Genomic DNA, 17,305 nt, shown 5'->3' on the forward strand with positions numbered 1-17,305 from the left:
TCCGGACATGCAGCCTCAGCGGCCATGGCTCACGGCCCCAGCCGCTCCGCGGCACGTGGGATCTTCCCGGACCGGGGCACAAACCTGCGTCCCCTGCATTGGCAGGCGGACTCTCAACCACTGCACCACCAGGGAAGCCCCTCTTTCTGTTTTAATATTCTGTTATGTATTTAAGTTACTGAAACTTAATTATACTCCTCCAAGGATCCAAATGATAAAGTCAAACAAAAGAGCAGGGTAAAATTCAAAGATTTATGTGAAAACAAATTTGTAAATGTAATCACTTGGAGAAGATAAAATCAGAGAGCCATACAATTTTACAGTCTATCCTCTACAGTGGTGTTTGGTACTTTCACCCACGAATGCAGCCTACCTGGGGGCTGAGAAGCACTTCCATCAGACATGGTCCGTCGGTGATGTGCTGCTCTTTCTTTTGAAGAAGCAGCGTAAGATGCGTCCGCACGTGCTGGAACCGTGAAGGGAGGAGACAGGTTTCCCCACACACCACGATGGGTCTCCAGTCCTGGCACGGGGGTTGACTCCTGATCCCTCCTTCCAAAGGCAGGGCAAGGATCCGGAATGGGCACCTTGGGGTCACAAGGGACGTGTGTGCTGCTCTCGAAGGAATCTTCGCCATCAGTCTGCAGCAGGCACTTGGTGGAGAGAGAAGGCATGGACAGGAGGTTCGCGGCGCTGGACGGAGGGAGCGGGGATGGGCTGCTGGTCCCCTCGCCTGCGGCTGGCAGCCTAGTGGCAGAGCTGGCACTGCTCCGGGACTTAGGCGCCCGCTGGAAGATGCCCTCGCGTTTCTTCCTTTCTTCCTTGGGCAACGGGTCTTCAGCAGCCTGTGCTTTCGCGAGCTCTCTGATGTCCAGGCCCAGAGCCACCGACGCCAGCAGCACGGTGCAGCCGTACAGAGCAGACTCTGTCTTCTTCCTCTGGGGGGATCTGCTCAGACTGTTCGGAGGGGTCCCCTGAGGAATGCTGGTGGCAGGGCTCACCGGGGTTCTCTCCTCCCAGCTTTCGGGTTCCACCAGATTCTCTCTCTGGCCATCTTTCCAAAGAGGGAGATCGATGTAGGCTTGACTCGGTGATTTTATCTGCTTTGGTTTCCTGTGTTCCAATCCGTCTGGGGCAAGTTGTGGCTCTTCACATGCCCCTACGGAGAAGTACAGATACACACAGGCTAGGACCATTTTACCGTAAAAACCATGCAAGCTATACTGTAAAACGAGGCTGAAATCTAATAAATACATATTCTAAATCAAAACACATGGAGTCCTTTGCAGTTCAGCAAATGGTTCGTCCAGGAGGACCCTAAGGAAGGGGCGTCCAGGGTGCAATGACTCAGCTCCCTGCACAGGAACAGGCGAGCAAGTCCTCTGCTGTTTCCTGTCCTTCAGGAAGTGGATCTTCACTGGCATAGAAAACAGAAACTTCTATAGAAACAAAGTCATCAAGGTACAGAAGTGCACATGCACAGACAGCAGCAGGAGGACACGTCAGACAAAAGGTGCCCTTGCGCGTGACCTAGATAACTGGGCCACGCCCTGTTGCTACAGGAACCATCCTGCGTAGAGCAGTGAATTCTTGGCACACTTCAGACTATGGTGGTGCCCAGCAGCCTGTTTCAACAAGCTGCCATTAAAGTGTAGGAGCCTCGCATCAGGAGAAGATTCTCCAGAGGTCAGAGCCCCAAAGGGTAACATATTCTGCTACTGGAGAGGAAGCTATAATTCTTATCACTTAGGGCTTAACCAGGAACGACTGAAACGACGAACTCCCTCATCTGGTGCCCAGAGCATCCCCGACAGAGACACCCGTGATTTCTGCAGCCTTGCGTCCACTGCACCTAAAATGTGCTCGGTTCGCTAGACCAGCCGGATGCCAGCTTTTCTCCCAACAAGCCCGTGCTCTTCCCAGCTTTTCTCCCTTCAAGCCCAGTATCTTCCTCTGCTATCTTTCTCCCCGTGTCCTCCTCCCACTGTCCCATTTCCCTCAGACAATTCTATCTCAAAATCCTGCCTGGCCCTAAGAAGGCCTGACACTGCCCTTCTTCCCACATGTGATCTTGGCTTCCGCTGAAGCCTCTCTGGTGTCGTTCGGTTTCCTCCGTTTTCTACTTTCAGGTCACAGCGGCTGTGAGCATACCTGCAGGTTTCATCTTGTGGGGGGTCTTCCCCAAATAGTGCCTTCATCAAGTAGGCACGAACTGCGCTTTGATGGGTTGAATGCACGGTACATGTAACGAATAACAAATTATTAAGCCATCATTTTTTTAAAAAAGAGGGTAAATGCTGTTGGCAAGTAAAAGCCATAGGTTTCGAAGCATCCTGAGCACTTCCTTTCCCACACTTTCCTCCTGAGCGGTCATGAATCTACACGGATCCATCACCATCTTTCCCAGTCTTTCTACGACTGATGGCATGATTCGCAGCCCCCAAACCAAGGTGAATGTAATCAATATCTACGTCAGATCCAACTGTCCTTTTAGGATTCTCTTAGGCATTCAGGAGATACTGAAGACTTGCTATGCACCAGGCCCTGGGAGTAGAGTGGTGAACAAACCAGATAAAATCTTTGCCTTCGAGGGGCTGACATTCTAATTTGGGGTGACAGAGAACACACACATTACTGGTGCCCATGCAGACCAATAAGGATTTCAGGGAAGAGCGATGCATAAGTAAAACTGGGAACTAAGATGCAGGGATGGGGTGAGGCACCACTGCAGCTGAGGCGGTCAGGGGAGGTTTTCAGGAAACGCTTGGGCTGAGACAGAAACACTTCGAAGGATGAGGCCCCACAGATGGAAGGTGGGAGGGGGACCTTCAAGCAGGACAGACTGTGTAAACCTTTTGCTCAGTGACCCTTCCAATGAACTACAGGGTTAACTTAATGGAGACCCAGCTGAGTCAGCCAAATACATCCTTTTATTTCCTCCAACTGTCCTGTGGAAGAGTTATTCATAGGATCCAAATATTCTAAGAAAGAATAAAAATAATTCAGGGAAAAAAAGCAAGAAGACTTTTTTTCAACAGTCACAAATAATGAAACTTGTACTATAGAATTAACAGTTTTATTACTATTAATTGTTCTTCATTAGTCCTCAAACACCATCTGATGATGAATCGTAGTGTATAATGAGAGACCCTCATGCCTTTACAGGCGAGAAAGAGTCAGAATACAGTAATGAATGTGGCATCAGAAAGCATCTACCCAGGGATTACACAGCACCCGCCTTGTGTCTACCTGAAAGTACTTACGGAGATATTTATGCTGAAACCACACGCTTGTGATGAACACAGAAGAAGAAAACTAAACATGGGCAGTAGGTGATAAGGTGCTTGTAAAACTGAGCATAGCACCGATCGTAAGTTCAAGAAGTTTATACCGTGTTTTGCTAAGACATCTCTAATTTGACCACAGTACCAAAGGGCTGCCTTAAATTGTCAAGGATAAAGACCAATTTGCTTTTCTTCAGAGTTACCCATCATTGAAAATTTCCAGCAACTTCCAAATCTCTTCAACCTTTTAATATCTGAATATTGAACAGGAATAATGAACACTGAAAGCGATGATGGTTCGTATAAAGTAGGGATTCCAGTGTAATACTCTCCAGCAGTAGTCTCCCACAACTAACCCGCCTGACAATATTTCATCAGGTCGTGGGGTGGGAATATAATCTCAGCAGAATTTCAGGGCGCCTACATTTTCATATTTAGTATTTCCTATACTACAGTAAGTTGGTTCTATATAATAAATTATACTAATTTTTCTGATGAAGAATAAGAGTTACAAATTCCTAATAAACAATGTGGAGCCTAATTACTTTCCGCCACGAAGACTGACAGGACAGAAGATAACTTTTGAGCTTAGTGTAGCCACTGCGACTCAGTATATGTGATGCTGCTAACCTTTCCCATGTCACTTCTAGAACTCTCAGAGGCTCAGTCTAACTCAAGCAAATTCTATTTCCTGAAGCACATTTACCTGACTGGTCCACAAATAATGAAGCCAACGGCATGGTTTTCTGATTTTTTATTAAGATGGTTGACCAAGGACTGTTGCCATCTGAGAGAGGTCTTATTCTACAAGAGAAAAATGTTTATTTTGATATAATAGAACCATATGACACACAAATTAGGTTTTGGTGGATACACGCTAACAATATTTTTAGGTAGTAAAGAGAACATATTGGCCTCTATGTTTTAAAGAGCTAACAAAGAACAGATAAAACCTTAACAAGAGACAGAGAATCTTTTTAATTGCTTAACTAAATAATAATTGATTTAGTAGGATAAACCCATCCTAGAAATGAAATTATATTCAGGTATCTCTGTATTACTCTAATTGCTTTTTAAAAGTTAGATCTGGCCTGGGCTTCCCTGGTGGCGCAGTGGTTGAGAGTCCGTCTGCCGATGCAGGGGACATGGGTTCGTGCCCTGGTCTGGGAAGATCCCACGTGCCGCGGAGCGGCTGGGCCCGTGAGCCGTGGCCCCAGAGCCTGCACGTCCGGAGCCTGTGCTCCACAACGGGAGAGGCCACAACAGTGAGAGGCCCACATACCGCAAAAAATAAATTAATTAATTAAAAATAAATAAATAAAAGTTAGGTCTGGCCAGTGCAATATTTAAAACACACTGCTATTTATCACAGTACACACTGGAATGCCACCAGATGTCACACAAGTACCTTTCTTTGCAGTCAGTTCTTTCTTTCATTTGAATGGAATTTGGACCCCAGGTACAACCCTTTTTCTTGAAATTCCTTTTTACATCTTCAAATTCTTCTTGTCGACAGACCGTGTTCCTGCCCCAAGTTTTATTGCTTTCATCTGAGGTCACTAAACAGAGAACATCATCACTCATTATTAACCAATTAAAAAATTGTTAAGTTAAAATGAATCAAATCAGTTGTAAAACTATCTTAGTCGAAATGTGTAAACAATTGAGAAACATGAAAACAACGAAGAAATTATTTCTTTCACCCTACTGCTGGCAAAGTTCTATCTCTAATAACAGCAAGAAGAGTGAACTAAATTAAAAGATACAAATTTGAGGTAAATTAGCCATAAAGAGTTATTTATCTATCTATGTATTTAACATTATGCAACAGTTAGGATTTCATTTTATTTGGGGGAAAAAAGGTCAAATTGAACAGTTAACTGAAAACAAACTTAATACTTAATTTTTTAACCAAATCAAAGTTCTGAACCTAAGGAACAAAAGTATATTTTAAAATTGTAATTTAAGCCAATCTTTCATGAGTCATCACAACTGTCTGGCTTCAATTACCTTTAAAAACCTGAATGTATGTACGTTTCCCCACGTCTTGCCTTATTTCACCCCCTCTTGGGCGGTTTACACTCACGTCTAACGCCCACATGTTGCTGACACACACATATGCCAACCCCCAGCCTCTCTGTGCACTGACAGTTGGCTTGGGAGTCACTGGGAGAGTGGCTATTACTACCCACTTAGAAAACAACCCCGTCACACACCAGAGGTTCTGAAAACATTATGACATACCTCCACAGGGGGTAAAAATATCCCTTCGGTCTAACTGAAACTCTCGCAGTGCGAGGATGCCAGATGAATTAGTCTATTTATTTTTTCCACTAGGCTGAACACTCTAAAATCAAAATACTAAGTGGTATTTTGAAGGACAGATCTTCCCCGACTTATGATGGGGTTTCGTCCAATAATCTATCCTAAGTTAAAAGTATCATAAGGTGAAAACGTGTTTGATACACCTCACCTACGAAACATCATGGCTTAGCCCCTGCCCACCTTGAATGTGCTCAGAACACTTACACTAGTCTATAGTTGGGCAAAATCATCTAATGCAAAGCCTATTTTATAATAAAGTCAAATGTCTCATGTGACCTACTGAACGCTGTACTGAAAGTGAAAAACAGACTGCTTATGTGGGTACACAGTGGTTGTGAGTGTATGGGTTGTTCACCCTCGTGATGGTGCACTGCCCAGCATCACAAGAGAGGATGGTACCCAGTATCACTGCCCAGGAAAAGATCAAAATTCAAAATTCGAGGGCTTCCCTGGTGGCGCAGTGGTTGAGAGTCTGCCTGCCGATGCAGGGGACACGGGTTCGTGCTACGGTCCAGGAAGATCCTACATGCCGCAGAGTGGCTGGGCCCGTGAGCCATGGCCGCTGAGCCTGCGCGTCCAGAGCCTGTGCTCCGCAACGGGAGAGGCCACAGCAGTGAGAGGCCCGCGTACCGCAAAAAAAATTAAAATAAAATAAAATAAAAATTCAAAATTCGAAGTACGGTTTCCACTGAATGTGAATCACTCTGCACCATCATACAGTCAAGAAACCCTAAGTCGAGCCACCCTAAGTGGAGGGCTGTTTGCATCAGGTTGGTCAACACAGACCAAATTCAAGCAAAATTTCAAAAAGCAAAATATTTTTTTCCTTAAAAAACAATGAAACAAATGGAAGTAACCTTGAATTCCTAATTTCAGCTTTCAAAATATCCATAAAGAGGCTACTGATATAACGAGGTCACGCAGGCAGGCGTTTAACAAAATGTCTCACGATACTATTTCACTTTCTACTCTGTGGCCTGGTCACATCACCGATTGCGTGGAATCTAAAAATCATTGATTGTGAGAACGAGAAAATGAGACTAAGGAAGATAAGACCAAATAGTCCTGACACCTCCTAAATATCACAGGGTTAGAACCGGCTATGAATGTCTGCTTCAGTTGGATCCCAGTCAGTTAGTGACAGAAAACCGCCCAGAAGCCCCCCATGGGGGAGAAAGCTCACGCTGTATGGCCCGGAGTCGGGGGATCACCGTGGGGCTGCTCGGTGTACTGAAGCTGCTGCTGTTCAGGCTCCTCCGTTTGTCCAAGTTGGGGGAGGCCTGCACGGTTATTTTGTGCTGGAAATCTGTCAGATACGGGAAAAAAAAAAATGAGATCTGAGAGCCCATGGTTTTCGGTTATTCCTGTAGCCCCAGGTTTCGCACATGGCAATAAAAGCAGGAACGGCCAGACAGTAAGCATATGGTGTATCTCAGAGTCTGTTCCTAGTTTCTTACTTATCTTCCATTCAGGGCTCATGTCTGTAAACAATGACTCAGAGTCATGACGCATGAGGCACGGTGAGAGACACATGCTCACAAGGAAAGAAACTATTACTGCGTATTGCAGAACTCACTGTTTTCCGGGGAGAGAGAGTTACCTTCGTTCAGTCTGATAGAGTTGAAAACGAAATCGAGATGGGAGACACCCTGGGTTTACATGAGTCCTGGTTCTGTCACTAACGGACTACAGACCCCAAACTAGTCAGGAGCCTCTCGGCACTGGTCCCTGTGGTTGTTGGCTAGAACAGCAGACACCTCCCAGGGTTGCCGTGGTGATTAGAACGGAAAGCGGACGTTATGCGGGGCTCCTGACATGCCACCCCAACGTTTACTACTTAGCCTGTCACATTTCCACGTGACCATCCACTCTTCATCAACCTTCCTCAACATTCAGGTCTGTTTCTTTGGGTCTTCCTTTCCTGATGCAGGCCCCCACGTCACAGAAACTTACATTAAGTACATTTTTATGCTCTTCCCCTGTGGATCGGGCTTGTGTTGGTTTAATTTTCAGAACCAGCCAGGGCCAAGAGAAACTCCCCCTTGCCTGCAGCTGAAAGCGTTTTGTGGTCACGGTACGTACATACGATGGTTACTATTACCTAACTGTAATATAGGGTAGCTCTCATGCCAGAGATATGCCAAGAACTATGGGAACATACGGAAGAAAAGTCATATTATCAGAGGAAAGAGGAGGGTGTCTGGGAAAACTCTGTTAACTGCCAGAAAAATTATCAGAAACTTGGAAGCAGGTAAAAGAAATTACTGGATGTTCTTTCAGTGCAGTGCCGAGCTTAACCTCTGACTGATGTTCTATTGACTGGGCTATTTTTACAACTCAGTAGGAGCAGAGGTTAACTTGTAGATTTTGTCTGGTGATGATGCAAATAACTGCTGTCTGGTGTAAAAGAAAATCCCAAAGGTTATGATTTACTGCCATATTGGGTTTGTATTTAGCCTAGCAATCTAATCCTAACATTTCTTTACTAAATTGACCATAAACACTTAGGTCCTCAAATTCTCATGTGAACCGATTTTAAGTGGTTCCCTCATTAATTAATAAGTTGAATAAAATCCTTGACACATGTTCATTTCACACAGGCAAGACAGCTATAATTTGCCTTTTTGAAAATTCAAGAACTTTAAAGAACCACCTGGTATTTGAAATGAGGAGTTCGAATTTGGTAGGCAAGACATCTATCCAATTGCTCATGCTAGGAATTTGAAACTTTTCTTGATATTGTGTTCTCCCTGACCCACCATATCCAGTCAAACACAAAACATCTTGTAAAACTCGTTATATATCCTTCTCAGAGTTATAGCTGAGAAATTTATATTCTAGGTTCTGGAACCAGCAAACTCCAGATGTGAATGAATCCCAGCTTATCACTTACTAGCCACATGAATTTTGGGAAAGTGACTTAATCCCTTTGAAGTCACAGCACCTTCACTGACAAAAATGGAAAAAATAATTATTCCTATTTCACAGGACAGTTAGGAAAAATTAAATACAAATAAATACAGAAAACACTTAAGCACAGGGCTCAGGACATAATAAATGCTCAACACACACGAGTGATGCTTTCTGTTCTCTCCATTTCCGCTGCCACCATCATTTCACGCCGAGGCTGCTACAATCCCTTGCTCGATCTTTCAGCGTCTCTGTTTGGCCCCTCTGGTCTACCTCATAGTAGGCAGATGTCTTTTTAAAAATGCACGGCTGACTATCATTCCCCTGCTTAAAATCCCTCAAAGGCTTTTCATCATTCTTAAAGTTACAGGTCAAAATCATAACATCCTCTCCAGTCCCCTGCAAATCAGAGTCTGGGCTCCTTGTGCCACCCTAGCCTCACTGTGCCCTGCTCTCCCATCACTCGCCGTGGTCTACACCAGGGTCAGCAAACTTTTCCTAAGCAGTGCCACACAGTAAATATTTGAGTTTCTATGAGCCATATGGTCTGACGGAGCGAGAAAGCATTCCCACAAACACATAAATGCGTGTGCTCCAATGCGACTCTATTATGGACGCTGCAGTTTACCTTTCCTGCAATGTTCATGTGTCAGAAAGTCGTTTTTTCTAGTATTTAAATGTTCTTAGCTTGTGAGCTATACAAAACAGGCGGGAGGCTGGATTTGGCCCAGGGGGCAGAGTCAAGCCACACTGGTCTTTTTTCAATTCCTGGAAGAAACCAAGTTTCTTCGCAGGTGTTCCCTGCCTGTTCCCCTCGTGTTTGGTAAATTCCTACTTCGAGTCTCCATTTAAATGTTTCTTTGTGAGGAAGCTGTCTGTGATCTCCTTAGACCAGGAGACATCTCTCTACTAATCACTGTCACAGGACTTTTCCTTCACAGTAGTTCATAATTACAGCAAAAAAAATAAGCATTTGTTTAATTATTAGCTTAAGGCTGCCCCCAATACAATGTCAGCTCTCTATGTTGGGGGGAAGGAGTCAGCTGCCATCACTGTGACCACCCCCAAATGTGCACAGGAAAGGTACGTGGCAAATCTTTGCTGAATCAATGTCTTCTCTGTTTAAGATTACAAGTAACACATATGCGTTAGTATACGGTATTTGTTTTTCTCTTCCTGACTTATTTCACTCTGTACGACGGACTCTAGGTCCCTCCACATCTCTACAAATCTCTGCAAATGACCCAATTTTGTTCCTTTTTATGGCTGAGTAATATTCCATTGTATATACACGTGCCACATCTTCTTTATCCATTCCTCTGTTGAGAGACGCTTAGGTTGTTTCCATGTCCTGGCTATTGTAAATAGTGCTGCTATGAACACTGGGGTGCATGTGTCTTTTTGAATTATGGTTTTCTCTGGGTATATGCCCATATATGTGGAATCTAAAAAAATGGTATAGGTGATCCTATTTGCAAAGCAGAAATAGAGACACAGACATAGAAAACAAATGTATGGATACCAAGGGGGGAGGGGTGGGATGAATTGAGAGATGGGGCTTGACATATATACACTATTGATACCATGTATAAAATAGATAACTAATGAGAACCTACTGTATAGCACAGGGAACTCTATTCAATGCTCTGTGGTGACCTAAATGGAAGGAAATCCAAAAAAGAGGGGATATGTGTATACGTATAGCTGATTCACTTTGCTGCACAGCAGAAACTAACACAACATTGTAAAGCAACTGTACTCCAATTAAAAGAAAAGATTACAAGTCACACAGGGGCAGAGATCATGTTGTGAAGACAAAGTGAATGGAAATGACGTGCCAGATGGGAGGCTCTGTCCATCTACCATCTACGTGAGCAAGAAAGACTTGACTGGGCAGAGCAGTTAAGGAAAGGAAAGAATGGATGCAAGAAAGCAGCTCATCAGGGCAGATGACGAACTGAACTGGGGGGAGGGGAAGCAGGTAGGAAAAGAAAGAAATATTCTTATCCAAAGATATGAAACAGCTTAGACCGAAGCGCGTGATAAAGGTTCAACTGGCCCCGTGGTTTGTCTGTACGCTGGGGATGAGCCTCCGGCCCAGAGCAGAAGGAGGGCTGCTCTTGCAGGCCTCCGCACTAGAACACAGAATCAGGCCACGGCATCTGGATGGCAAACCATGGGGAACAAATGATGGGAGGAGAGACGCCAGGCACAGCTCAGGCAAACAGCACGGAAGGTTTTAAGGCCAAGGGCGAGTTACAAAGGTACAAGACTGGACTTCCACAATCCCTAAGATCTGGGGTGCTTCCGGCCTTCTGAAAAAATCTAAAGACTTTCAGTCAGGGGGAAAAAAAGGCGCTCTGTGCTTTAGACATAAATAGAATATTCTTTATGATAAACACCCTTGTCCCTATGAAACGGGGAAAGCTTGATTCTGTCCTAGTTACACATTTAGGAAAACTTGGGCTGAACTGTGAAGGGGCCCTGGCCAATGTCCAGTTTTTCTCTGGACCGCTTGCTAGACGTGTTCTCAAGGTATCTGCTCATGGCAGGTTATCGTGTGGGCCACAGGCTTCTGAGTAAACCTGTACTTGCGTTTCCCCTGGCAATATTTATGGACACTGACGCGGCTCGGTGGGAGCCGTCGCTTCTGCAGCGGAAGCTGCAGTGTTCTTTGAAGAGTCCTGGTGGAGCTTTTGTCTTCCCTCCCTATGGGTGTGCACACACTCACTCACACTCACGCATCCCAGGCGGGACTCGGGCACTTCTGAAATGGCTCAAGTGAGAATACCAGGCTTTAGAGACACGCCGGCTTCTGAAAGCTTCAGAACCTCTTTGACCGGTTTTATATGTTCTAAAAACACAACTTTGGTTCAGAATGAACATAATACAGCAGGAGTGATACAAAGAGGTAACAATATAAAAATATCTGCCACGAGCGTTCTTTTTCGTTCTACAAATTCCAAGGATGCACAAAATATCATTTACAAACTCTTAGATTATGCTGTCTCGTTTTATAAGCATTTCTCTTCCTTATTCGCTAGCTATGCAGGATTGCCAGCAGGAATAATTACATTTGAGTTTTCCGGCAGTAAGTCACCATAGCTATAAGTAGCCATGAGAGTCAAAGCTACCATCAGTGATTCTGAAGGACAAAATTACAATACTTAGATAATTATTCACATTTAATAACAAATTTTTGAAAGATCCACAGGCATAAATATTAAGAACCAGTTTGTAGGAGTCTCAAATATGTTTCTGAGAAATTCTTTAAGCTAGTTACACATGGAAAAAAGCCTGCAAAAGGGGTTCAAGTAATTTGGTATGCTGAAAGGAAAGTATCGCCACCCCTCAATCTATCACCTATCAGCCGCTTCTTCCTTAAAAATGTACCATTAAATAGTACTAAAATCTGGTACCTCAAAGAATTTTCTAGCAGATGATAATATCAGAATCAGCTAACTCCCATGAACTTAATAAGGTACAAATAATTGCTTTCTCTACTCAGCAAGATTCCTGAAGGAGAAAAATAATTATTTTTTTAGTTATCATTCTTTTCTTTGGATCTTTGGATGTGTGTCCTACTTTGGGATGTTGGGCAAGTAATCCCTGGGTGTGTATGTGTGTGTATGTGTGTGTGTGGAGAGGGGAGTGTAGAGCTGGGGGATTCGAACGAGAAAAAGAGTTTCCCTAGTGGTACCAGTGTCACAACAATGTAGCACCATCTTGTGGGCAGAAGAGGTAACTGCCATCCTAAATTATAGAAGTTGCATTTCATTCCTTCAAAATGGATCAGGATTAGTAGATTTTATGCGTTATGTTTTAACTAGAATCTTTTATTAAGCGGCACAAGGTAAAGTAATGTGTAACTAAAAGGACCCCTCTATTCTCAGAAATAGAAAAGGCAAATAGTACAATCCAGGAATAATATAAATCTAGCAAAAACGGTAAAATATATTCAATTTGCGCTGAATAAATGCAAGGTATTAGGCCAAGCAACATTTGAGAAGAAGAACCTCGGGAATCCTGGGATATTTTATTTAATCACTCTCCCGGGAAGACTAAAGAATCACTGGAATGATTTCATTGTTTCCCCCAAGTTTATTTTCCATCAGTTTCTAATTAGCTCCCCCATCCAAAGTTTTGCAAGGCAATCAATAAATATTAATTATGGTAACATAGTCACAGCACAGATAGAAGAATGCTGATACAACTCAGGACTGGAGAAGAAAACTCACACTGAGCGCCGCTCTGAATTTTTCTATCGTCTATATTGAAAGCAGAAGCCTCGTCATACAGAAAATATTTTAAATTACGTCTGACATATCAGACCGTCCAGTGAATGGTCCTTCGAGTTACACTTTGGCTAAAAGCAAATATTAGAAAAGAACCTGGAAAAGTACCTTTTTTGTTCCCAGAGAGGGCGAAGGTAAAATGAATTAAGGACCCATTGCCTGTTCTCACCTCATCAAAACACATAATCAATAATGTATACTGTGTACTCCTGGCTACCCCATTCCAGCAATTTTCTGATCAGTTGAGGACTTCTGCCATAACCTAAAAGATCACAGTATGCTGCAAGGCTTCTAGGATTTTGCAGTAAGTATTTTTACAAGACAATTTATACATACTTTATATAAAACAAAACTGTTGTTACTGTTATTTAAGTCAAATTTCCACACCATTATCAAACATCTCAGGAAAACACTAGAATCCACGAGGAGCAATCTAAGATGTAATACATACAGAGAGAGACACAGAGAGAGGTAGAAACAGATATATAGACCTTACTGCACATTCTATACAGGTGCAGCCAGCTCTGAGTTCTGTCACAGTCCTTCCCTGGTAGAAAGAGCTGCAAAACACAGGCAGACATCTGGTGTCCCCTTAAGCAAAGTGTAACACATAACATCAAAGAACTTGATTTCGTGAACTAACATATGTTTGCTCTTTTGCATTCTGTTTAGTGTCTCCTAACACGTATTCCTTCTATGTTATTGTCACAATGGTTCAGAAATATTTTTAAAAGTTTCCCTAGAATTACTGGTTCGTTCTCATACCTCAACGATTTTGAACCCTCAGATGAAAGTGGGCGTGTAACCGAGGCACTAGATACACTTTGCTGAGGGTGTGAATAGCAACCTTAGTGCCCCAGATCACAGCCCCGCGATCCTTGTGGAAGCAATAACTTAGTGACAAAACCTAAGTATGTTCAGATTTTAAAAGGTAATTGCAGCCAGACAGTTGTGATGACTAATGAAAAGTTGGCTTAAATTACAATTTTAAAATATACGTCTGTTCTTTAGGTTCACAACTTTGATCTGGTTAAAAAATTAGGTACTAAGATTGTTTTAAGTTAAATGTTCAATTGGACTTTTTCTCCCCCAAATAAAATGAAATCCTAACTGTTGTATAATGTTAAATACATAGACAAATAATCAGCTCTTTGCTGCTAATTGACCTTGCACTTGTACCTTTTAATTTATTCCACTTTTCTTGCTATTACGATTAGAAACAAGAAGTTCGCCCTGGGTAGGGTGAAAGAAATCATTTCTTCACTGTTTTCATGTTTCTTAATTGTTTACACGTTTTGGGTAAGATAGTTCTGGGCTGGATTTTCACCATGCCGAGTGATGCCGGTTCAGTGCAATCAGCTAAAGAGCAATTAGTTCTGCTTTGATTTCCAAAGGAGTAAATCAATGTCTCCACTAACAGGAGAGGATGCTTGGGGTGGGATTCCCAGCACCCAGTGGCCTGCGGTGCACTCCCTCCCTAGGCTGTTTCACCCGTGAAAACTCATTAGGTCGTTACTATGACCACGAACTGAAGCAAGAGATGAAGATCTCATTCGTTCGATGCTTTAAAAGCTCACTCCCCCAGTTCTGATGAAACAAAGAAGCGCGCGGGAGGGATGACCACCCGGGTCTTAGGGAACATGGGGACAAGATCGTACCTGAAGGTAAACTGATCCGACGCCCGTCTTTGAGCTTCAGGCGGCTCCTCTTAAACTTGCCCTTCCTCTTCTTGACGTTGGGCCTCTCCTGGCTCAGCTGGAAGATGAGGATGTTGAGCTCGCGCTCCAGCACGTCGATCTCCCGCGCGGCCAGCTGCTGCTCCCGCCGCCTGAGCAGCTCCTCCTGTGACTTCTGCTGCAGGGCGGCCCGCGTCAGCTCTTCCTCCCGGGACCGCAGCTCCTGCCGCAGGGGACAGCGTCAGCGTCACCTCGGGCTGCCGCGTCCCGCGCAGCTCCGCCGCCCGCCCGCTGCAGGTCCCCCGGACCACGCCCCCTGCAGCCAAGACGGGCCGCGCTGGACCTCAGCACATCAGGGACTCGCACGCGCACAAGGCTCCCTCTGGCCCTTCTAGGGTTTTTATGTTTCATGGTTTTGGGGGTGTTTTTTAGGGGGGCGGGGCGGGGGGGCATCCTGCTTTATTAGGGGCCGTGAGCATCATTAAGTGGCAGGTTTTGAGCCTTACCATGTGGTTTCTCAGATTTGCCCTTCTTCATGGAAGGCTCTTTACGAAATTTTTTGGGTTTTTTTTTGGCGGTACGCGGGCCTCTCACTGTTGCGGCCTCTCCCGTTGCGGAGCACCGGCTCCGGACGCGCAGGCTCAGTGGCCATGGCTCACGGGCCCAGCCGCTCCGCGGCACGTGGGATCTTCCCGGACCGGGGCGCGAACCCGTGTCCCCTTCATCGGCAGGCGGACTGTCAACCACTGCGCCGCCAGGGAAGCCCATGGAAGGTTCTTTATGAGATTTTTACCCACCTTTTTCCAAGCCCAACTCAAAAGAAGGCAGATAAGCACCCCTGAGGCCGAGGCCCAGCGGGCTCATCCCGGGACACGGGCAGGCTGCACCTCATCCACAGGGACGCACACAGGACACCTGGCCACAGCGTCAGGTGTGAAGAGCGCCAAGCTGTGGGCCCCAGGGCCCATCTGTCTGTGGCCCTTCTGGTTTTATGGCCCGAAAAGGGTCATCACACTCTGTTATCGTCTCTGGCTTGTACAATCACCTGACACGTAAGACGGGCATCAACACACAGCGACCAAGTACCGATGTTAAAGTCCCATTTAAAATGAAAGCCAAAAGGGAAAGCTTGACTAATGAAAGGATAGTTCTTCTCGTCGCAAAGACTGTGGCGGTTCCGATGTCTTTCCTTAGGGTATTTAAGAATCTGCTCAGGGAATTAACACACCGTGGTGGAGAGGTTAAGGGGAAAAACAAGGTGAACGTGACAGGGGTCAGGTGAAGGCCCATGAGAAACGAACACGCAACACCGCTAAAACGATAAGCTGCCGGAAAATACAGTCAGTACACAGAGAACTTATCAGGATCCCACGGATGGGTGGAAACCGTCACTTTATACACAGATATCATGAATTAGCTGACAAAAGTCCCTCTGTCGTGATACTGACTGATTAAAATGTAACTTCCTCTCGGTTTTGGTTTTAGAATGATTGCACTTGTAAGAAATAGAAAATCTATGAAGAATACTTTTATTCCTATTAATTTATTCAGTAGTAAAACTGAGAACTCTATTGTTTTTAATCTACATCCGCATTCTTGTTTCATTTCTGTAAAGTGTTCCGTCCTGTACCAGAGACATAAATATTCCTTTCTGTGCTGAACTGCTTTCTCTTCCCGACTAGCCTGCCATAAATCAAGCACTCCCATAGAAAGCAAGGCATCTGCAAACTTTTAGTTCCACCGCTCCAGACAAAGCTAATCTTAGGATATCCTAATGCCAAACACTTTGTGAGAAACTCCGCCTTCTCAGGTGGAGCTCTGGGCTGTGAGCTTTGAGAGCTATGAGTATGGTGTGAACATGTCACACTCTATTACAAGCAGGCCGCTTTCCAGAGGCCACCTCAAGAGTACTGATGTGTGAAGAGACAGTGCAAGACAGAGGCTCATGGAAGGAACGAGAGCTGGGCCACGGGACTGGAGTCATAAAGGAAAATAAACGTGGAGGGCCATCCTCCCACAGACAAATGTGATAATATCAAGAAGAAAAGGAGAGCCCTAAAAATAAAGGTTCTTTATTCAGATCAAACCAATTCTGAACTTACGGTAATTCTACCAAAGTGGACCGAAAGTCACCTCTGAAACATTCTTTATTTTTTCTAAACAACCTTCATAAACGAAATGGCAGGAGAAATGATTTTCTTAAGACCAACTGATATTCAAATTACTTCTGCTAATAAGCATCAGCTGATTTTTATAGAACAGTATTTCTTCATTACATTGTGCCAGATATAAATGACTATGTATTACTTGAAAGGAAAAAAAAAGAAAATGTTACCTGTGAAAAAAAATTCTGGAATCCATTATTTAACTGGTGGCTTTCTTCAACCAGTTTGTCCAAATTGGAGATTTTACTGTAGTGTATTTGGGGACAGAGGCTCATTTCCAGTCAGCTTCTAATTTCTAACTCATTACCGTCTGCCCTTTTGTTAAGATATTACTTTTCAGTCGTGTAGATAACAATCCAATTAGCTATTGTGAAATGAAATGGCATGAGGAAGAGATAAAGGCAGTAACTTCACTTAGGCTTTTTGTGTTACTGCTACAGTAATTGCATAAGAAACCATTTTAAATTCCAGGTCCCAAACCAAAATGTGAATCTCCTTGCAATGACTTTATAAATTAAAAAAAAAAAAAAAATCACTTGCCTAAGACTTCGTAAGAGAAAAAACTATCATCAAAGAGAAAGCAGCCAAAGGACTCTTCCTTCTGAATGAATTTTAAAACATGCAAAAGTGTGTAAAAAAAAAAAAGTCTG

At 44.0% G+C, this 17,305-nt stretch overlaps 1 protein-coding gene across 7 annotated transcripts in view; it reads right to left on the reverse strand.

Annotated features, from left to right (window-relative positions):
* Window positions 1-17,305, reverse strand: part of MAP3K21 (mitogen-activated protein kinase kinase kinase 21) — a 71,247-nt gene that overhangs the window by 24,505 nt on the left and 29,437 nt on the right. For 6 of the 7 annotated variants that reach the window (XR_004035803.2, XM_060286231.2, XM_060286233.2 and 3 more), the window contains exons 5-9: window positions 14,473-14,713; window positions 6,793-6,915; window positions 4,693-4,843; window positions 3,991-4,088; window positions 374-1,159 (exon numbers count right to left, since the gene is read on the reverse strand). Coding sequence is in view for 6 of the 7 variants with exons in the window: in XM_060286231.2 (XP_060142214.1) it covers window positions 374-1,159; window positions 3,991-4,088; window positions 4,693-4,843; window positions 6,793-6,915; window positions 14,473-14,713 (1,399 nt within the window). In the remaining variant the exon portion in view is untranslated. Of the gene's footprint in view, window positions 1-373; window positions 1,160-3,990; window positions 4,089-4,692; window positions 4,844-6,792; window positions 6,916-14,472; window positions 14,714-17,305 lie in introns of those variants that run through there. The other variant, XM_030839662.2, reaches the window with a different exon arrangement.

This window comes from Globicephala melas, chromosome 16 (assembly GCF_963455315.2).
Source record: "Globicephala melas chromosome 16, mGloMel1.2, whole genome shotgun sequence".
Lineage (NCBI taxonomy): Eukaryota > Metazoa > Chordata > Mammalia > Artiodactyla > Delphinidae > Globicephala > Globicephala melas.